This window comes from Columba livia, chromosome 12, assembly GCF_036013475.1.
Source record: "Columba livia isolate bColLiv1 breed racing homer chromosome 12, bColLiv1.pat.W.v2, whole genome shotgun sequence".
Taxonomy (NCBI): Eukaryota; Metazoa; Chordata; class Aves; order Columbiformes; family Columbidae; genus Columba; species Columba livia.
In genome coordinates this window covers 4,784,394-4,808,063 of record NC_088613.1, presented here as the reverse complement: position 1 = coordinate 4,808,063, position 23,670 = coordinate 4,784,394, and the positions used below count along the sequence as shown (strand labels likewise).

General features: G+C 38.3%; 1 protein-coding gene across 4 annotated transcripts in view; it reads right to left on the bottom strand.

Moving 5' to 3' along the window:
• FMR1 (fragile X messenger ribonucleoprotein 1) overlaps positions 1-19,737 on the bottom strand; it is a 29,077-nt gene extending 9,340 nt beyond the window's left edge. For 2 of the 4 annotated variants that reach the window (XM_065077472.1, XM_065077470.1), the window contains exons 1-10: positions 19,213-19,734; positions 10,976-11,028; positions 10,248-10,341; positions 9,173-9,244; positions 8,754-8,902; positions 7,995-8,088; positions 7,786-7,902; positions 3,004-3,174; positions 2,813-2,891; positions 742-851 (exon numbers count right to left, since the gene is read on the bottom strand). In XM_065077472.1, the coding sequence (XP_064933544.1) occupies positions 742-851; positions 2,813-2,891; positions 3,004-3,174; positions 7,786-7,902; positions 7,995-8,088; positions 8,754-8,902; positions 9,173-9,244; positions 10,248-10,341; positions 10,976-11,028; positions 19,213-19,263 (990 nt within the window). In that variant the 5' untranslated portion in view covers positions 19,264-19,734. Of the gene's footprint in view, positions 1-741; positions 852-2,812; positions 2,892-3,003; positions 3,175-7,785; positions 7,903-7,994; positions 8,089-8,753; positions 8,903-9,172; positions 9,245-10,247; positions 10,342-10,975; positions 11,029-19,212 lie in introns of all 4 variants that reach the window. The other 2 variants (XM_065077471.1, XM_065077469.1) reach the window with 2 other exon arrangements.
• Positions 19,738-23,670: the final 3,933 nt, after the last annotated feature.

Below are 23,670 nucleotides of genomic sequence, written 5' to 3'. Positions count from 1 at the left end.
TAGATTTCCAGGTGAACTACAGACAGTTCAGTTTTCTCAAAGCACATTTCACCTTGGAAATTGCGGGCAACTTTTTGCATTGAGATGTTAAAAGCTTCATGCATGAAGCTTTCCTTGCAAACCTGCGAACTCTCCCCTCAACACAGCCCCACAGAAAACCGCCTCACATTACAAAGCTCAAGACTTCACGAATGCCATTTCCAAGGCTGACAGCCTTCCTGTGCAAACCTGGAGTATCATGTTGCTCAGGGTTGTTTTTCATTTAGGTTACAATTGACAGGTAATATTTAGGTAATATTTCTAAAAAGAGAGGCTTATACATAAAACACAAGCTTTTCTTTACAATATAAGAAATGACTAATCAAAATTTAAATCAGGTAAAACCCCAAGAGATCAAACTCCAAGCAAATTAATGAATGAAAACAATAAGTTTCACATAAGCTGATATACAGCTTAGCAAGTGCTGTGAAACAGCGTCACTGCTTCTAACAGGATTAAAATGAAATATCGAAGAAGGTGCATGAACAAGAAATTTCACAAAGCATTTTTCACACACAGATAAGCCAAATTTATATAAAAATGCCCATAAGCGTTAATAGGAAATTAGAGATAACACCAAACAATAACCACACCTTAATCAGAACATCTTACCACTATGAAGATACACAGAAGAATTTTATCACTGGTTAGAAAATAGCTACCAATTAACACACACAAAAAACACATTAACTGAAAACATACCTCTTCTTGTGGAATATTTTTATCGTTTTCAGCCTCAATTCTCACTCTTACAACACCAGATTTGTCCACTATCTCCTGAATCAGTTTTCCATTTTTTCCTATTACTTTTCCTAGAGAAAGAACATACAGAACATTCCACCTTTAGGGTTTTCCCCCAAACCTGAGAGTAATACTATACTGTAATTAAACAAGAGTATTTAGTACCAGTGCAAGAACTCATCAAAAATTAGTTAATACTCCATAACAAAATTTAATTAACAAGCCATGATCTAAAATGTTTAAGCAAGCTTGGGGTTACAGAGTATAGTTTCCTTTTTCAAAGCTTGTGTAACAGAGCAAAGGAAATTAAATCACAAATGCCTTACCTTTGTATAGAATTATTTGAAATTACACATCTCAATTACACAAATATTCACTATGTTGCATGCTTATTTGTCTTTGCTTTGTTGGTATGAAATAGCTTCGGTGATTTACAAATAAACATTGCTGGTTGCATTTAAAACACAACACAAAACCCCAAAAAAACCCTTTAAAAGTGCTCTAACATTCACTGTCACTGCCTTTTGGGTAGAGAACAAAGCAACACTCTTAGTTTGTTGACAAAAGTTTTAGTTGATGAAGTTTTCTGATACTACTGAAGATACAATATGAACCAGATCTGAAGTTCTCTTCTCTGAAACTGAGCTTTTTTAGAGGTATTTGAAAATAGTTTATGTATCATTAAAAAGCAAAGGATAAAAATGGAAATAAATTATACTCTAATGCCAGTAATTAATGCATTTATCTTTGGAACAAGACCTTCTAATTGCATCATTTGAGACAATGAAAATGAAAACTTGAGTTCTCTACAATCTCAGCAAAATAACGTGCTGTCTGAAACCTGAGCTGCTTGGGAGACAATAAGGAAAGGCCATATCATTCAATTAAAGCATTAAAGGAGAGACATAACAGATGTTTTCTGCATGTAACAAGTAGGGGGTTTTATGTGTGAGTGGTTGTGGTTGGTTGGGGGTTTTTTGTTTGCTTTTTGTTTTGTTGCTGTTGTTTTGTTATTTTGAATGTAACATATGGTTCAGTCAATTTTATATTCTAAAGGATCCAGGCCAAGAAGGTAAGCAGAAATTAAAAACTGCCAAAACAAAAATAATTGCAAAATTCTAAACAAAAACGAAGAAATTAAAACCTCAAGTTAAAATGATGATGGCAGCTTATTGTTTTTACTTATCACCAGCAGAAGCAGAAGCGAGCGGGGAAGGCAGAACTACTGGTCTTAAACCAATTCCAGAGCTGAAGTGCCACATGAGTAAGTACTTGTCTCACTGCTTCATACACTGCTGGGCAGCATATTGAAGCCTTTTTCAGAGGAAAGCCATACTGTCTAGCATTTTCCCTGGTTTTACTTATTTACTTCTCTACCAAATTAAGCCATGTATTTTTGTTTGTAGCATCAAAAGCTCATCAAAAGATTTCCCCACATGCAAAAGGGTTACATGCACTCTTGAGGACTTTTTCAGGGTATGTGATACTAGAAATCTATTCCATTGTCTTTGGGGTATTTTCTCGACCATTGGGTACCTTAACTAGGAGTTTGGTTCATCCCACAGTGCTGCTTCTAAACAAACTGTATTTCAGATGTAAAAGGACAGGGAAAAAAGACAAATACAAGTCAAAGACATGATTCAAAATGTACTATGAAAATATGAGACTGCAGATTCATCTGCTGTACAGCTGAACTCATCTCTGGACTTCTTCAGAGGAAGTATTTGAATTATTTGGCTCAATACAGAAACTATTCTACCTCGTATTTAAACGTTGGTTCTAGTTTAAGATATCCCTGAACTACCAAACCAGGAGTTAATTTCTTATAAGGTACTGAATGTAAATGCGTTCATAAAAGTTCCACATGGAGATGGAAAAAAATAAGGGCCCAGCGCCAAGACTTTGTACCATGGAGAACTGTTTCACATAGAGAACTTCTGCAAACTTTTACCCTGCCACACTTCTGAAAGTGAAAAAAACACAGTTCAAGGCATTTTTCCTTATTATCACACAGTCTCCAGAACTGACATACCTACTAAATTTCTTGGGACTTGTATGACATCTTCAGCAAATTCAAGGTAACTTCTTGCCTTTTTCACTGCATCTTGATCCTAAAATATACAGATGTGCGAGAGAAATGAGATCTGCTTTCCCATGTGCGTGGGGTTGTTCTATATTGGTGTGGTGTTTTGTTTTTGTTTTGAAAGGCTAAAAGGAACTTACCTCTCCATAAATATGGAATGTGCAAGTATCCTCATCAAGATCAATGGCAGTCACTCCTGGGACCTTTCTGGCTTGCTGAATATTAGCACCATGAGTGCCTATGGCCAAACCCATTAGGTCTTCACGTACAACAAACTGTTCATGAAATCGTGACGCAAGTTGTCTAGAACTCTGAGGAAAAATACAATGTTAGCTCACTTTGATTTTTAGTACACCAGTGAGAGAAATAAACAAATGTAGAGCCAATTCTTTAATCAGGTACTTAGTATACTTTTCACTTGAACTAATCCTTTTAATGCACTTATTTTCACATCTAAAGCACTGCAGAGTCTTCTTCAGAAGTCTTAATGTTGCCTTTTAAATGTTAACATAAGGCTATCCTCTAGCTTTGTTGACACCTCTGTATTTTGAATTACCACAGGGTATCTACAGCTACCCAATGTTATTAGGGAAGACAGTGCCCATATAGGTTAGTAAAAATCGGAGCTATGTTGACTGTTAAAGCAAACCCTACGATCTCTGAGAAAAAAAACCTGCATCCATTTCAACAAGTAGGGGGAAACAGCAATAACTCAATCACCGGGCAGAAAAAATTATACAGAAACCAGTAACTATGGATATCTATTGCACTTAAAAAAAGAAGAATCTACGCCTATGCAAGACAACACAGAATTACAGTATAACTGCAATTATTGCTTGAATTCATGGAACATGTATGTTAATAATTTAAGCCAGGTATCACATTTCTACCAATACAGAAAGGTCAATCTGACTACACTATTAAAATCAACTTTCCATCACATGTTTGAGACTCAGTTCCTCTCAGATTCCACACCTGGTTACTGTTTTGGAACTCTCATCACCTTTGCAGGCAACTACTATGGTGTAACCAAACAATACAAAACAGCTTACAGAATCTTAATGAGGATCTCCTAAATGAAATAAGATGTCAAGAAAGAAAAAGAAAAAACAACAACAAAAAAAATAATCAACTGTTGGATCTGGAATTAAAAAAAAAAAAAAGGTATAATTAGAAACCTGGATAAAACTCGCAAAAACTATATGAAACTGGGAAACAAACAAACTATAACTCCAGTGACCACAGTAAACCATGTCCTAAAGTGGTCCTGAGCTTCCAAGAGAACTATGTTAGCAAGCTCTGATTTGATGCACAAGTATGTGTATACCTGCCCATGCAGAAAATACAGTTTCTGTACTCTCTTAATGGTATAAAGCTTCCACCACACAGCAAGCAGGCAGAAGAGAGCTGGAAACAGAGGGAAGCTGTTGAGAAATATCTTGTAGCACACTGTGGAACTGGATGGCGCTTAAAATACCCAAACATGCAGGAAGCCTGGATTTTGTCACCATCCAAACAATCCTGCATGGATATGAACAGCCTCTGTCAGTCCCAGGTGGCTCAGATTATTGGCACGTACAGACCTCACGAGTGCAAGAAAAAGCACTTCGGAAATGCTGAATTGCATGCAGTTCAGAACCTGTCCAGCAAGTGAGGAAACTGCTAAAGATAAGTGGATGCATTTTCTTACAGAAACAAAACGATGTTTAAGACAACTAAAAGGATGGCTGACAAGCTTCTCCTATACACAGCCTCTTCATGCTTTAATAAAACAGTTTTCTTATAGGACACTTGATCTACATGAACCGAGAAGATCACTACGTTGGGTCACTCTAAGAACTAAAAGAAACACATGGAGAGAAATCAGTAAGATATAAACGTACAGAACAAAACAAATTGTTTATGATAATGAAGTTGTCATACATTTAAAGGAAGTTATAGTACTTAAATCTACAGAGAAGAGCAAATATAAAGTGTGTAAAAAAAGTCATTATTTAGCATAGTGAGCAAAATCCCTACATAAAAACATAGACACCATCCACAAGCATCTGAGCATAACAGAACACAGGAAAGCAGCACTGAAGGAAGAAAGAATTTCCAAATGTGATAATCTATTAAGTAAAATAGAAAGAGCGTTTTGCAAGGAAGAAAACTAAGACAGAGCTGCATATTGTCTTTCCAGAGTCAAGATATATAATCCTACACGTTTCTGCATCACAATCAAAGCTGTAACTACTTCGAAGACATATACCAGCACACTTAAAATTAGCAGTTTAACCTCAGTAACACGAGACACTACAGAGCCTGAGAAAACATTTAGAAAGTGCTCACAGTAAACCCTGCTCCACCTTAGCTAAACTGCTACTACTATCTGACCTGCTCCTGCTTAATGCTGTCAAATACCCTGTAGTAAATCACTGTCACAGAGAACTGGCTACTGCAGATAGTGGTACAAGCATGCAAGTGTCATGGAATACTTGCTATACTCAGGGAGCCCTACCAAGCACTTTATTAACTGGATTACAGACAACTCAGAAAGCAAACATTGTTTTAAATGCTCACCGATCTACATTCTAACAGATAATCCAAATGCCAATTTACTAGTTGGCATCTGTTATAGATTGTCACATGACAGTGGAGAACAGAATGATCAAATCAATGATCAGTTGTTAACACAACTATCTTCGATATGTAGAAAAGATGAAGCTACATCATCACTAGGGACCATGGCTGTGAGAGTCAAACTGTGTTTATATTGCTTGCACTATTATTAGATTTTCTAAACGATGCATAACAAGATGTATTTTATTTAAACATAGGAATTCCTGTATTCTACTTCCTTCCAATAAATTATTAAGAAACAAACATGCAAATAATGTATTAATACCTAGTTAGAGGCAATGACTGAATTGCATTTACACAGAATACAAACCAGAACGCAAAAGTACACTTGTAAACTCAGGCTTTTTAGTATGCCAAAGTAACAACTAATCCACACCTACTGGAAAGAACACAAACAGAAAATAATTGGTTATTTTACTTGATGCTCTAAAAGCCACACTTGTAAAGCCATGCAAGTCAGGAAGCTAATATGCAGAAAAGAAAGAAGGTACAAGATACAACAAATGGAAAGAAAGAAAAACAAAAGAAGCTGGTCTAATGATTATGGCTCAGAAAGCAGGAAAGGTAAAGCTGCTAGAAGAAAAAAGTAGCAGCATTTAAAATTCAGAGAGTACGAGATGTAGGAAAAGGTTAGTTTTATGGAAACAATAAACGATTATTAAAAATGCAGCAAAGCCCAAAGCGTTCACTAAATATTTCTTCTGCAGACGGACATGTGCAGTATGTCTACATGTCAGTAAAAATCGTACTCATCATTTCTGGTAGACACTATCTAAAGCTTTTCTCATCAGGTTTGGTTAAAATTGATTTTATATATATTGTAAGTAAAGGAAACAAATGCCAACATGAAAAATACCAGACAACTTTTGTCATACAAATTATAACCGTATATATTCAGCTCACAACCTTCACTGAAGTACTACTCAGGTAGAAACTAAAGTGTAACAACGATTTTCTAGTAAGAACGAAATCAAGGTCTCAAGTCCTTCACAGCAGCAAAAAGGTTCAGCCTTACAATGCCAGCCAGAATCCAAGATTAGTTTGGGAAAGGAATCAATGACAGCTGCTGCTGCTGCATGCATTTGTGGGGGCAGGTAAAGAGAACTAGCTCTAAAGTGGCTGTTGTTCTTCCCACCTCCAAAATAACACTTTGCACTTTGAGAGGTAAACTGCACACAATTGTCAGTTCTGGTTGAAGACAGAAGAACTACTGAAGAGCTACAGTGCCATGCTCAAAAAGGAACATAAATGAGAAGAAACTGGTCCTTTCTTGGTCTTGAAAAAAATCAAGACCCAAACAAACTTGAATTACATCTCGGAAATATAGAAATCAAGAGATGAAAAAGAGAACAACAGAAGAGAGAACTTCTTGTAACAGTAAGTACGCCTTATGGATACAAGAGGCCTGAACTACACCACCACATCTCACTTCAAGCTAAAACCAAATACATGTAATCCTCCATCCTGCAGGTAGGCAGAATGAAACCCAGTTCTAAATTAACTGAGCTGGTATACACCCACGTAAAACTGAATTACAATAGTGTGAGTGGTACCTCTAGTTCTTAACAGTGAATTTAAAAGGAAGTTTTCAGAAATGTTGCTACTTGCTCCGATTTGTAGATAGGAAAAAAAAATGAAGAAATGTTAATTCTACTATATAAAGATCCCCTTATTTCCTAACCTACTCTTTTTTTTTCTCCCATGGACAAGTATGAGTCAAGCTTCTTGCCAGTCAACACCCACTCCCCCAGTCACAGGAATATCAGAAGCTGTATCTGCTGTAAGACAATTTCCTAACATTTTATCTACAGACAAACCCATCCCTTCATACTCATCCTATCACCAGTCTCACTCCTTCCATCTCTTATTTTCATTGTGTTGCTCTGCAAGATCAAGTTCTAGTCCATCTCAGTATCATGCCATATTCACTGCCACCTATTTTTTAAAAACAGTAATTCAAAACTATCAAGTATGAGGCACTATTCAGGCAACAATGGCTATTTTATGCTTCAAACAATGAAAGAAATATATGTGTATGTATACATACATATATTTATATTTAAGCACCCACAAAATCCTGCTCAATAAAATGGGATAGGATAAAAATGAGTCTTTGCAACAACAGACCCTTTAGCCATAAACTTCACTGGGTTACATTTCCATCTGCCTCTTTTTAACGCCAGGAATAGTGCCAGTACATAACAATTACTTTCATCCCAATGCAAGACCTACCAGCTAAGAAATTCATGTGTTTTCCACCCTTGCCCTCCAAATTACTTCAGAGAAAACAAACAACATACCTCCAGCTGTTTGCTAGCTTCTTCATTTCGCAGTATCAGGGATAGCTTGGTACGAAGACTTCGAAAGTGCATATCAATCAGCATGTTTGCCCGCTTTGTTGTTACATCATTGATTGACTAAATTATTAATAAAGAAAACAGTGGTTTACATGTGAGCTTTTGAAACAAACCACTGCCAATGTTACGGTTAGAGATTGGTACTTACTTACCAAAATAATAAGTTGGTGGTTTTCAGAATCATATGTTACAGAAAAAGCTCCAACTGCCTTTTTGAAGTCCTTATGTGCAGATTCTTTGGCACACCTAGGAATAAAAACTCTACGAAGTTAAAAATAAGAACTACTGTGTTTACGCTTCACAGCTAAAAAGATGAATTTCTTAATACAAGAACCTAAATAAATACATCCAAGTTCTCCCTTTGAATGCAGGTGCTATTTTATTGTTATCATTATTTATTTCACTTGTTTTTCTCTCATTTGTTTTCAAAAGTGGGATTAGAAATATTTCATAATTTTTCTGTACATACATCTATGAAATGACAAACAAGTTAAGCAAAACTACATTCAAAAGGCTATAATCACTACAATCAGCAAGTCAAAAACTTCAAACGCACCATGAACCAGTAAGATGTGTGACTTCACTGTCACCACTGCAGCGTTCCTCAGACCTTATGCTCGTCTCATCCTGTATTTTGCTACTCTGGGCTTCTTCTGTTCACTCATTATCAGTGAACTTGGGTACTATAATGTTAACTTTGGAAATTCTTAGTTCAAGCTGAATTTGTTGCTTATTCACATTGAGGCACTAACATATAAGTCAAAAAAGCAGAAAGTGATCTGAAGCTAAAAAAGTGGAGTCAGTATTAATCTGAATTTTGAGCTACATTCAGAGCAGAAAAAACGGTTTTATTCCTTCTCAAGAAGCTCCCCACAGTTTGAAAGAAGTCACAAAGAAACACTTGTACTTACATTTGCCTTAAATCTTCTGGAACTGCCAGTTTGATTTTATGAAAAGTATCTTTTGTTGCAGGTTTATTGGGGTTCACAGATCTCAAACGTTCAATTGTGACAATTTCGTTGTATGTAGCATCACAGGCTGCATATTCTATTACGTAGAACTGATACAAAAATAATAAAATCATCCAAGCCAGACATTTTATGACAAGAGTGAGCATTACACCATTAAGTGAAAGGCACTTAACCGAACAAGTCAAATTTCAAACTTTTCAGGTTGAGGTTAATGGTAATTGCAACGGTCCTAGTCAAGTAATCAATTAAGGGGGATAAGTTAAAATCACCATGTACATTAATATAACAAAAAAGTAACATAAGAAAATATAAATACTGAAAAATATTTAAAAAATAGATGTATATATGCATATTCCTACCTCACCCTTTATCATTCTCACTTTAGCCAACCACCAACAGCAGGGTTCTTTTTCATTTGCCCTGGAATAAACCTAAACAAAACATTTACATTACACATCTGTAGCATTCTTAAAAGACATCACAAAAGCTGACACTAACTAATACAATCAGGAGCTCTACTATAAGAATAAAATCCAGCAAAATATATTGGTGCATGAAGTCTCCATGCTCTACATAGCAAGCATGTAACAGCCAAAACATCTATTGCAAATACAGGTAGGATATAAAACCATGTATACAGGATTGTACAGATAAATAACATAGTACCCAATCTACTGGCCTAAGTTGCTTCAGTCTCGCATACAGTCAAAAGAGAGAATTCAGCCTTTCACATCTGTTAGTATTTAACCAACAATATTTCTAGTTATGTGTAGGTCAGATAAGGTCTTACCAGTGAGTGGAAGAGGACACATATCTACACTTCTTCAGCACATATATGATATTGGCCACATCTACACCAAAGAAGCTTTGCCATTTTCTTTTATTTCAAATCAAAATAAACCAAAATAGCATATGAGCAAAACTCAAGTCTTGAAAGTTGTTTTTTTAAATAAGAAAGGTTTAAGAATGCACTCTATTAAAGCTAGTCTCTCTATATACATAAGTATCTACATATGCACATGTATTTTTGTATTTGATGTGCACATGCATGTAGGTTAATTAGCTCATTCAGCTTACAGTTTTGGTAATACACACATTATTAACTTACAGCTAAAGAACTACAGTCCAGCAACTATTTCTAGATTCATTCAGTTCTGATAAAGAACTGATCTGTAACCAAAGAAACACGGATCACGTTTGTAAACCAGCAAAGAGGTCATGATATACAGAATTCCAAAATTGCCATATGGTTTACAACTGTCAAAATCTCTTTCTGATGACATGCTTGATATTGCGTTTTATGTAGTACTTGGAGTCAAAAAAACTGACAGCACATAACACAGAAGCAGCAAACCTTCCACTGGCTTGGCTGACATTTTTCACCCTGAATTCTCTCACTTCTCAAAACAAATGTTGTTAATGGACCACACATACCTCTACTTCATCGCTTTCATTTATATCTTTATTATAACCTGCAGGTGGCGGAAACCTCACATCATGGAATGGTATTTGTCGCTCTGGTTGCCAGCTACAAATAAAAATACAGTGAATGACCTCAACGTTGTCACCTTCTTTGTAAACAGAAATCAGAAAATCTTTCAAAGCATTAATTTTACATTTTTAAATTTTGTGGAGCTTTTGTGCATGTATGTATTAAAGGTAACATGATCCAATGTATATTTAATAAGAAGAAATACACCTAAGTGACCATTAAGCTTCTTAAATGAATCTCTGATGCCACTATTTCCAAAATGCAACAGATGATGCTGTAACAAATACTCACAAGAAAACATATATAGCAGACGGCTGTTTACTTCCTGAAGGAAATGAAACCTAAACTAAATGGTATAATGGAAAGTTAACTTTTTATGCCCTTAAACGATGGGAAAGGAATTTAATTTCATTTCTAGCTTAGAAAACTGGTATTCATCACTTACCTATACAATAAATTTTGTAATAATGTAACCTCCTAAATCTAAACTAATACATTCACATGAGGAAGAGGCAGTCATGGTACCACTGCTGTCTTATTTCAACATGCCATTGAATTCACATTATGACAACTCAATATGCTTATCTTCCCAACAGAACCCACATTACTGAAGTTTTGTACTTAGAAATATTTAAATAATGAAAAGAAATTATAAATGCAATACACTTACTTGTTTTCAAATGCAACTGTTATAGAATCGTCATGCACGTCTTTTACAAATGCCTGCATAGAAAAAAAAAGGTATAATTGTGGTCTGCTTACAGATAATTTAAAAAATAATTTTAAACCCATACAATGCCTTCCTCTCACCGGTATTGATGAAACTGAAAATTTAAGTATGCTTTCAAGTCTGCCTTTTTAATTTTGCAACAGACTTACATAAAACACATACTGAAAGCCGACAACCTCCCGTGGTTCATGACTGCCAGCCCACGAATACACAGGCAAAACACCCAGGTTACACATGCATTCTTCCTGCTTTTTAGCAGTAAAGGGAGAGGCTACTAACAAATTATAAGATCATTCTGAATAGTTTTATAACTAAAGTTTTCAATGTTTGGGTTTATAAACACATTTTGTGTATTTTGACAGGTATAGAAGTTAAACCTCAACAGTACTCCCTAAAAAAAAAAATAAATCCTGTCTCTTACCTCAAGTTCGAATATCTCACTAGCAAAACTCATCTATATCCATTTTAGGATAGCTTTACCCTTATTTATTTCATCACACTTAAATTCCATAGTGCACAAACTTAAGATAAATGCTCTGCGGCCTGCCTTCCATTTTCTTCAGGGGATGGACAGTAGTTGTGCTGAGTCTCCAATGAAACCACAACGCAGAGCAGAGAACTAAGATCCAGCACTGAGGGCTTTGCCTGTCCTAGGCCACTCAACTGACTGACCTTAGAGCAATTTTCAGATTCAAGCCCAAACATCCCCCCCATCTGCAGAACAGCAAGATTGATACTCAAAGACCTTTGGGATTTACCAATGAAAATATTTTTTGTAGCCTCAAATGATGGAGGTCATGGGACAGCCAGGGATTAAAACATTTTTTTTTCGGTTGCTATTTCTTTCTTTTTTAAGAATATGCCTATGAACTTCTGAAACAGATAAACATTGGTGAAGTGCTGAGTATTCCACTAATATTTGTCCATATATAGTATTAGCTTTGCCCATGAACAAGACTTAGTATAAAAATTTATTCTACCAATGGAGATGCATTTTGGTAGACTGAAAAGTTTTCAGGAAATTGAAAATAATGTAACAGTAAGTACTGCTTCTGAAGAAGAATTACTTAATGAACTGTGGACCATTTATTTCGCCTTGCATTTCAAGTTTCCAAGACAAGAGAAGCTTTTATCTCTCACAAGAAGGTAGCAGTTTCTTAATCATAAGGAATCTAAATGTTTTTTAAAAAAATTATTGTGATATTTTTCCTTTATGAAGTATTCCAAAGTACTTCTTGAGTTGCAGGAGTATCTGAGTATCAAAAAAGTGCAATGACTGATACAGAGCTCCAAGACCTGGTTATACTTAAATTAAGCAGTGCAAGCACACAAATGTTATTACTCAGAGACATTAAGTAAGTAAGATGTGCAATGCTAGTTAATAACCTGAAAATCACTAATGCCACCCTGAACAGAATTCAAAGCAAAGCCACAATGACAATAGCAAAAATGGTTTTATACCTTGCTCTGTAAGAATCAGGTTACCAGAAAGTTTATTATTGCTAGCACCCAACCAACTTACACAAATTACATATCTCAAAATTCCAAGATATTCCTTCTAAGGGGATCACAAGCATAGCTGGTATTTTTTTTTTCATGATGTGATACAAACAGATTTAAAACCACATCTCAGGATCATGTTGATACTACACACCTGAGTGTGCAAAAGCAGAGATTATTTTATAAAGCAAATCGAACAGAAATGATACCAACAACACTTAACAGCTTTAAGGAAAACAGGGAAGAGTAACATAAGACAATGCACTGAGAAAGAATGTGTTGATACTTAATATTCTCATTTTTATAAAATAGGAAATAAATAGATAAATAAATAAATAAATATTGCTTCTCCAGCTATGAAAGACACTTTTGGATAAGTCATCCCCTCTATGGTGATGAAAACACCAAAAGATGCTCTAACTAGCACTCTTGAAAAATTACAGGGAATGACAGAAAAAAACAGAAGCACAGCAGGAAAGAGTAAGAGTACTTCTCATATTCAGATCTGATAGCTCATAACATGCAAGTCATCTTGAGTAGAATCCTACTGACTACAGCAATATAAATAACCAGTGGAAGTAACTCTAAAACCTACCATTAATAACTAAACCAGATAGTGACACACATAAATTTAAGTTATCAAGTTGAAGACTAGACTAAGACCTTTAATTAGTCTAGTACTTAGATTATCTGGAAAAATTAAAACTTAGGACAGAGCTAGTTGAAAAGAGTATTGAATTATGGGTAATTCTTGTCTGCAATGTGCATCACATCCTAACTTAAAGACTCAAGACCTAGTACAGAGGATGGAGCATTCTTGTCACTGTTACTGTGTCTGTCACCATAAAAAGAGCAATGAACTTCATCAGGCTGCAGATGATTCCAACAATGTGCAAAGCTTTTCAAGTTAATTACTTTAGGGTCTTATTGCTTTCCAGTTACTACAGAGTTCTCCTTAAACAGGTCTTCTATATTGCTTGGATCAAAACCCAGAAACCTGAAGGAATCTGCATCAGGACCATTAAGGGTAAGTGTTGACCATATACGAGTAGCATCAATACAAACACTGCTAGTGAAAATTATAAAACTGATATAATTTCTTTAGTTTATACAAGTTGAAAAGACTCAAACACAGTAACAGATGGAATACCTGGTTTTCACTCCAGACTGGCCAAAAAAGTTGATGCCATAACACGCTTGTTTACCTTTTCATTTCCAGCCCTGCAAAATTACTAGAATCCATTGTAATGAATTTTTATCTAATAACAAAGTGATGCCTTGCGAAATACCTGATTTCAACTATATAATATATACAACACTTGTGTCTACCTCCATGTGAGATTTATGCTTTAAAAACAATTAACCAGCCAAAATCCATTAATAGCCTAAATATTTAGTTGTCTAATCCCATCTACTTACAGAAAGGTGGTTCTTCCTTATTCTTCAGCTTTTGTGACACAGAAAAATGTCAGAAATACTTATCACACCAGTTTTTCATAGTCTGTACCATAGCATTATGTCAATTTCCCTCTGATACAAATATTTGAACAGATCTGTAGTAACTAAAACATATTTGGACTCCACCCCACTACATATTTGCACACGTCTAAATAGAAATATTTTAAAACATTTCTAAGTTTTTGTAAAAAAACACCAAAAAACTATAAAGACAAAACAACAAAAAACCCAAGACAAAAAAAAAAACCACGCACCCCCAATACATTAACTATTACTGCCTATCAGAACTGTCCGGTTTTCTTTATTCTCTGATAAAGTACATACGATGCTAAAAAGAAATGAGACCTTTAACATCATAAGCTGAACTCACAAAGGAAAAGCCAGCCACAGATGTCATTAAGTTCAGAAAAGAGGTATGGACTTCATGCAAAGTGTTATGAAAAGTACAATAAGCACTCATCAGCCTTTTTTGACATAAAGGGTATAAGTTGAACATGGTAATTCAAACATACAGGGGTATACACGCAAGTTTGAAATGCACATCCAAGAAGGGACAGAAAACGGGCTGTGATGAATATGAACATAGATGAAAAGCACTAGAACCACAGTGAAGCTAGATGGAAGTAAAATGAGGGAAGAGGGCAGTGAAAGGCCACAACAGCCGGGATATTACTATCACTTTTATCAGAGATACCAAATAAGAGTATACAAGAAGAAATCAGAATCAGTGAAAAAAGTCTGCTTTCTCTTCTGTGAACAGAAGCCCATTTTACAATGGCTAAGGTTAATTCTTTTCTCATGTGGAAGAAGAATCAGATGTGTTAAGTTTTCTACACCAAATTTAACTTTCGGTCACATAAAACATTAACGTTTCTCTCCATGCTTCAGACACAATTAAGTAAAAAGTTTACAATCCAACGCTGACGTGATGGCATTTCTCAGACACCTGAGCAACCCCATTTGCAGGGTTATATGCTGAAGATATGATATAAATTTTAGAAATTATTTGATAGAAAATAAGAATTCTTGGAAACACTGCTATATTTGTTATTTTTGTGCTAAATGGAATGACAGACACTTCAAAGTAACAAAGGCTCCAGCCGCCATGAAGTTTTGTTGCTTTTTTAAAAGTCTGCTCTCATCATCAGACGTGAGCATTGTCAACCATTTTAATAAACAAGGATCATTAACTGTACGAAGTGAAAGTAGAGAGAACACATTTTTTTAAGATTAAAATAAAGCCGTGTCGATACAAACGTGCATCTACTGTTTGCATACCAGTTCTGAAACATTTCGAACCTGTTGGGAGGAAAAAGTCAAAAGGGAACTCATAAGGCTAATCAAATCTGAGAAAGACAGGTTATCTAAAGAAACAGGACAGGGACAGAAGAACAGTCACAGACATGGCAACCGAAGGAAGGAGCAGGGTACAGGCTTTCCTCCTCTGAAGAGCTGAGCAACAGGCTTGAAAACGTACAAAGAGACTGGAGATAATTGCTACAGGTACAACAGTGTGGAACAGTGAAAGAAGAAATTGATACAGAACACAACATGAGGCCAAAGGAACGGTTAGCAGCGAGACCTGAATAAACAAGAAAGATGAATGATTTTGCAGCTTCAATGAAAAAATGTGAAGTATCTGTAAACTAAGGAAACAATTGCAAAGTGCTGAAACTATGGGGATAAAAAGTGGAAGATTTTTAACAAGGTTATAGAGCAAGAAATGGCAAAGATTGGTTACAGACAACATAGAGATGTTAACAGCAAACATAACTGCAAAACTAGACAGGATGCCTTTCATCTTTAGCAGACGATACAGGAGAGAATTATTCCCAAACTAGAAAAGAAAGATCAATCCCATGCTGGAAAGGCATATTCCCTTTTAGAGGAAAACAATATCTAAAGCTAGTCCTGGGAAGATTAGACAAAGGACTGTCTATTGGTCCTCTGAGAATGAAACCGAACTTCAAACCCCAATTTATAACACCTATATAAGAAAACATGTGAAAAGATACGCCCTAATAGCACACGTCTTCAAGATCTAGTTACTTAGCTGTGAGCTGTAAAAAGGGAGTTCTCTCCCCTTAGGATTCACAGTGCTGGTGTTGCTGGACCAGTCTTCTTGAAATAAATAAGGCAATCTGGTCTTTTCTTTCCAAAGATTCTGGGCCCAGCAACATACCAAGTCATGACTAAGCATCTCTAGGTACTAGATTGTCAATTATCCCTGAATCATGCTGACTGACTGCACTGCACCTTCCATGGAACAATTCCTCTTTTCCAAGGAGAAAACATTCATAAAAGTACAAAGCATTCATCAAGCGATACTTGGATTCCATTCAGGAAGAACTAGTCTCCACTAGAGTGATCACACCAACACACTTGAGTACTCTGTTAAATGTAGCGCACCTGACCACTACAAAATTTGCATTCAAATCTTTCAGCTGAGTATGAAAGCATCCTCAAACCGTCTCCTATGTTTTGTGTGGAACACAATCCCTCTAGATTTATCTCAGAATGAGTTTTGGATCAAGTCCTATAGGCAATGCAAGCAAAGACAGGTTTATTACTCTTAGTAGGGCACAGGCGACAATTAGGCACCCATTTCATACTACCAAGATCAAGATGCTGCTGGGGACACTCAGAAATGAAACTTAGTGTGTAAGAGACTTGAATTTACAAGGTCCTCAAAGACAGCCACAAGGAGGATATGAAAACCTGAAGTGTCAATTAGGTGCTTACTTGTGCCACCTAGTCCCTCCATTACTCTAGCAGCCTCATACTCCTTCCCTCCATGTTTTAATATCAAAACAGAGGCATATTTCTCCAAAACATTTACATATTCTGATTGTTCTGATCTTCAGAACAATCCAAAGCTAAGGAAATTATCACAAGGTATCAGTAAACCATGAAAATTAATAACTGTTTTGCTTTTGATTTGTTTGCAGTGTTACTGTTGTAAAACTTCTCTCAGGAGGCGTATAAACTTTTTAAATTAAAAAAAAAAAATCATCTTGGGAGTCAAATCCACTCTTCACATCACCATGCACTTCTTGTTATGGTGGGTCAACCAATCCATTTCATAATAAAATTCTCCATCTGCAAGATGAACATGGAACTCACAAGAAAACATTCAGATAAATTACTTAATAACAGAGTGCTACTTGGACATTATGATGAAAGAAAAAATTGTACCTAAAATACAAGTAATTCAGGCTAGAGGAAAAAAGTCAATTTACATTGAACATCACTGCACGAGGCATTTGGGGTTTTGTTTACGTTCAATTTTTTTAGCTTAAAAAAAAAAAGTTGCTGCATTAATCTTGAAGGTGATGCTCCATCTAGACAGGTAATACAGGTGAAGACCAATAAATGTGTGCATCCCATTTGCCCACTTAGATAACTAACTCCCCTTGGTTAGAGATTAAGAGAAGACAAAAGAAATCCTGTGTTCAAATTTCTAAAATATTGAAGGCGAACATTATATGCAACTTGGAGGCAATGTCAGTGTTATAACTTGTACACACTAAATCATGTTTAATGAATAAGCTCCCATGAACACATACTCAAATGAAATTTTCACCTTAACTACAACCACCAGTGTCGGTACGTTACAGACAAAAGTGGAACAGGACTCCAAGAAGTCAAAATTGAACATAATAAACAAAGAAGTTTTTCAATTCTCCCGCATTTCTTTGCTAATATTTGTCACTAAAGAATACACAATGTCATTTTAATCACAATCTATTTCACAATTGTGTAAATACTCTTCATATAATTTGATAAAAGCCTCATTTAAAGTTCTCTATATAAAATATTTATGCCTTCTGTTCCTTTCTGAGCAAACATCACAGCTTTAAAAATGTAAAACTGATTTTTCAAAGTGCAAAATAATTTCATTCCAGGAAGCAGTATACAGATCAAAGATTTTGGCTGCTACACTGTAAACCCACAAGATGCTTCTTTACAGACTTGTTTCATAGTTTAAAAAAAAAATATCTGAATAAGAGATTACCACATGTATTTTAAAAATAACCTTTTAAGAGGTCTTTTTCCCCTAGAAACACTCAGAGCTGTTGGAACTGTATCATTCGGATACCAACCTGCCCTACCACACTAACATCGGAGCGTGAAATTCTACCTGTTCCTTCATTGCTAACATAAATATTGGATGTTGCACAATAACTAGGCCCAATTTTGAAAGTACTAGGAACATTTAAACAACGGTAAACTTGCAGAAACTGATCCATGACTCTTTCTAGTGTGTTGATAACACGTCAATGACAGTAGGCCCAAAGGCACTGTGTCCAAATTTTATTTTTCTGTGAATAAGGTAAATCCACAAATTATACCCTATTAATATGCTGATTAATACAACCCAACTCAGGCAATGCCAAAGCAATACTACATAGTATTGATAAAAATATTAAGTACTCAGCATTTATGTTCAAGGCTCAGTGATGGCTTTACTCAGCACCAACACAAGGGCTTGGAAAGAAACATGGAATGCCATGAAGTAGTTGTAGTAAGAAGAGCATTTGATAATTAAATGGATTTAGCAACTCAGCAAATATATGTGGTGAAGGAATGCTCTCTAGTATCAGTAGGCAGCATCTCCTGCCGTGGCATTAAAAGCAGGAATTCACGGCAGCATTCTATCATGAACGTGTATTTAACAATCCTCCCCTCTCCTCCCCCGCCTTAACCGCCAGTGCAGCTCTCCTGGAAACCTAGAGAGCGAGAAAGACTTTCCTTAAGTAGCGACAAAAGCTGAGGATTTAGCAATTAATGCCCCATCCCCAGCCCTGATCCTCGCTTCAGCGCCGAGGAGAAGGCGGCCCAGGGCTCTCCTGTCCTCGCCTCCTCTCCCAGCGGCAACGCCAGGGCCTCCCGACAATAGGGGAAGGCCCGAGGCCTCCCCGGCCGCCGAGGCCTCTCCCGTCTTCCCTCTCTCCCTCATCAGGCCTCGAGTTCCTGCAGCCCCCGGCTTCTCCGAGCCCAGAGGCCCGGCTGCCTCTCCCTAAACACCGAGAGAGCCCCGCTGAGGCCTCCACCCCTGCCCCACTCCTTCTCCTCCTCTCCTTCCTGCCCCGGGGCCCCCTCTTTCCCTCAGAGCGTGGAGGAGGAGCCGCCACCGCCGCCGCCTCCTCCTCCTCCCGGCCCAGGCCCCACTCCCTCCCCTGAGGCCCAGCCCGACTCAAGCCGCGAGCGCCCGGTACCTTGTAGAAGGCCCCGTTGGAGCCCCGCACCTCCACCACCAGCTCCTCCATGTTGTGCCGCGGCGGCTCGGTGCGGGAGACCCAGGCCCGGCGCCTCCTCCCTTCCCTTTCTCTCGGTGCAGGAGGGGAAAGAGGAGGAGGGGTGGGTGTGTGTGTGTGCCGGGGCGGGGGAGGGGAAGGGGAATCTCGGTTCACTCCGAGCCCGAGGGGGTGGGGCCGCGGAGGGGGAGCGGGGCGGGGGGTGCGGGCCGCTCCGCGCCGCCGCTCTGCGCCCTCAGCCGCCCGGAAATGAAAGCGAAACGGTCACCGCCGGGCGGCGCGCGCGGGGGGAGGGGGGGGGGAAGAGGAGGGTGCGTGGGGGCGCCCGTTTCGAACGTAAACGCTAAACCTGCGTCACGTGACGGGCCGCGGGAAGGGGCGGGACGCTGGCCGCACGCGCCGCTCGCCCACCGCCCGAAACGGCCGCGCCGCGCGCTGCCCACGCGCCCTTGCCTTCCGCGCGCGCGCAGTCGCAGTGGCACGCGGAGACCGAACCCGGCGGTTGCGGCCGAGATCCCGCTTCCCGTGCTGGCGCGCGCCTTGAGCGACTGCCCCGCTGGCCAATCAGATTGCGCGGCTGCCGTCAGTGCGCGTTCTCGCCACGGGGGGCGGGGCGCGCGGCCTGCTCCGCCCGGGCCATGTCGGGGGGGGGTCGGTGTGTTGTGGGGGGTCCGTGTCCTCATACGGGCTGCCCGGGGCGGGGAGGGAGGCCGTGCCGGGGCTCCTTGGGTGGGCGAAGGAGGCCGTGGAACGGCTCCTGGGAGCTACGGTTTTGCAGAGGCCCGGGGGAGGCGGTGGGAATGATGGGGCTGCTGTAACGGGCAGGGGAACGAGGAGAAAGAGGAGGCCCGGGCCTGATGGGACCCGGCTCGGGTCCGTCGGGGGCGCTGCGGGACGTGGCTGTGGGGAAGTGGGCCCGACTGTGCGGTGATCTTTGCCTCCCTTATTGTGGTCAGGAGTGAAGAATAACATGTGAATTGTCGCATCACTTTTTAATGAGTTCTGCACTAAGGCATGGTCAGGCTGTTGCAGTTACGCCGAAGATCTAAACACGGGAATACTTACAAGTCCTGCTGTGTGTAAAATAAATAGGATTATGCTATGCCTATTCATTCAGTTCTGGGAATGGCTAATGTGAACTTTACCAGGGAGCCCCGGTAAAATACTCCAAAAAGGAAAGTTGCTGTAGGGAGGTGATGACAATAACCATTACAGAGAGACAAACCCAAATATTATAAAATGATTAAAATCAAAACCCCTTCATTACATGTGTTAGAATGATGGGTAATCTCCTTTAATCTTGTGAAAATATACTGAGAAGAGGCAACTAATCTCTATTGATTTTGTATCATAACTAGTTAAGCTGACCTTTGATTAAAATTGTCTGTCTCTTTTACAAGTCATTACTCCACCTCCTTCTCCACATGTACAGTTTTCTGTATACTAAGTTCAGAATAGAAAGACATCCAAGATCTGTTTTGTCACAGATTCTCCCTCAGTGTAGATATATGTTTCTGCTAGTGGTTTTCGGTTTCTATGGCATACTGTATCTTCCTGACCTGAATATGGAAGGAAGCCTGAGGGATTTATGTCAACTTTGCCCCTGCAGTACAGAACCTTCCCAGTTTTGTGGAGAAGAGTCGAAGAAGTAAACACTGAAATCTGAACTTAAGGTTATTAAACCTCGTAACTTACCAAAGCATAATCTCCTAAAAATACGTATTTTTAAAATACTACCTAGTAACTACCAAGCTCTAGCTCTGTTTGGTCATCCAAAAAACAACTGACATTGTAATTCAACTCACCCGTGGGTCATCTTTTCCTTATTTGCTGCATATCATGTTGGTTTTTGGAATAATGGGTCTCATTTAAAGTTAACAGAATTTTCGGCATTCTTCCAGAGCAGTATCTGTATATCCTGCTGTTGGCCTTTGTCTCCCAGTAACACATTCCCTTTTTTATTTTTGAATATCAGTAGTGAATTTGAAAACGCAGCATGTGGCGTTTTGCTGCTTAATTATTCAGTTTCATGTCCCACTCATGAGGTTCCATCCATTTCTCTTGTAACCCCACAAATGCATTTATTAGTAAATTAAACCTGCATGTTATTTCATCTGCAGAAGTGTATTGGTGTCGTTCATGTTAATAGATGACACTCACATTCATATGTAAAACTGCGTGTTAGTTTATGCAGCTAATTATTTTTTATTAATCATTAAGCAGATTGCATTTGAGGTGAAATTGAAAAGAATGATGTAGGTCTTAAAAATGAATGAATTAAAACAGAATAAAATGACAGAGAACTTGGAGTACAACCAGTTAGAATGTAATGCAAGATAAATGTTCTTTTCATGTGGACAGAAAACATTCATAACCATAGGCTATGTATATAGATTCTCCCCTGTGATGTGCATGCTGGGTGGATTCATATGAATACTGTATGGTAATCCATACAAAACTCCTCATGGCTCATGGCAGTTCAGTGAGTTTTAGTATGAACATATAGCACTTAAATAGTATTTGATGTCTCTGGAAGCTATAAGCCTTTATCTTCCATGACCCTCCCAAGTTAGGCATTAATGTTGCCCTTTAGAGAAGAAACAATTGGTGCATTAGGAGTTAACTCACCAGGGGTGGCTTCGGTTCATAAATTAAGAATCAAACCCCAAAATTTCTCGCGTCAGAATGACTGTGACTCACTTGATTGTTTTGAGAGTGAGGGAAGTCCTGCCCTACATTTCAGTGGTGATAAGCAGAACCTTAGATAACAATTCAGGTGAAGACAGCTACACTCTAGACATCTACACTTAGATGAATTCCACATTATAGGTGGTTACTGGGTTTCAGCCAGCTCCTATAAATTTGTTAAAGGGCAGTGTTCATCAGTATCGAAGTCAAAGATGGAACTCAGGAGCTTATAGGGTCTACATTTCTAGTCAATCTAGAACATCAAGTTAGTTGTATAATAGACATTTCTAGAATATTTCACACCTGATTCTGTAACACAGAATGCAAGCATGTTTTTCTGGCACTCATGGTAAATCGACTGAGCAATCGTCAGGTGGTGATTTTTAGCAGCGCGTTCATTTTGTTGTGTGTATGAGAAGGATGCTTCAATACTGAAGCTAGTACAGAGATTTATGAAGGTTGCTTACTGCCTCTTTCCAACATACTGCAGTTTTCACTGAGATTGATCTGTAAAGATCACATGAGTCTTCCCAATCCACAGAGGAATTCCCAGTGATGTCAGACACCAATAGGTCTTTATTTCCAAGCCTATATATGCTGGTACATTTATATGGACTTAACATTATTTGTATTGGGAGTGTGTACTGGTTTGACTGAAAGTCGGTTAATTTTCTCCATGCAGTTAGAAGCCTTTCTTTTTTTTTTTTGTAGCTGGCACAGTCATTGTTTGGATTTAGTTTGAGAACAAGAGAGAACACCCTGGGACAGAGCTAAAGTTTTTAATTGTGATTTAGGAGCCAAGGACACTCTGAGCGCTTTGCCCACATGTGCGAGGCAGCGAGGAAGTGGGGCATGGATGGGGCCGAGCTTGACTGACATCCATACTGATCAAGAGTATTCCATTCCATTAGCATCATGCTTCATAATTTAAGGAGAGTCGGGATCTTCCGACAAGCAACAGAGTTGGTCGGAGCCAGGATGGAGACTTGTTCAGGAGAGTTCTGTATTAGCGTTATATTTTTACTCTGTGTTCATCTCAGTCCATGAGTTTCTCCCTTTGCTTTTGATTTTCTCCCCTATTCAGGGTGGGGGAGGAAGTGAGTGAGTGGCTCTTGTGGTTATGTGGCTAGCTCGGGTTAAACCACAGAGTGCTATGGAAGTACTATATAAAATGTCATAATCCTGACAGACTGGGATATTTAACTTCATATTACAATCAAAAAGACTTGTATTGTTCAGCTAAATTGTTATAGAAAAGAACACACTGTAATCTTATACTGTGGCAGCAGGTGAATAGTGTGAAGAAGAAAAACCAGCAAAGGAAGCAATCTGCCTGTAATAATGGGCTTTCATCCTGCTTTCTGGTTTGGGTTTGTTGATTTTTTGTTTTGTGTGTGTGTATTTTGTTTGTGGGGTTTTTTTGTTTGTTTTTTTCTGTCAGCTAAAATAACTGACACTTTTGTCCCAATAGCTAACATTTTATCCTTTACTAGTTTGAAAAACAGTCTTTGACATACCATTTATAGGTTTTTATCCTGGACATATTTGGTATAGCTATACTTTTACCTTTTTTTCCCTCTGGGTTTCAAAAATCACTTACTATTAGCTTGTATTTTCTGCAGCTTCACGGACTGCAGAAAACAGTGTTTGAAGACACATAAATTCAAAGGTTTCCTGAACACCACGAAGATTTTAAGTGCAATAATAAAGTTTTACCACAAGAGGACCCCC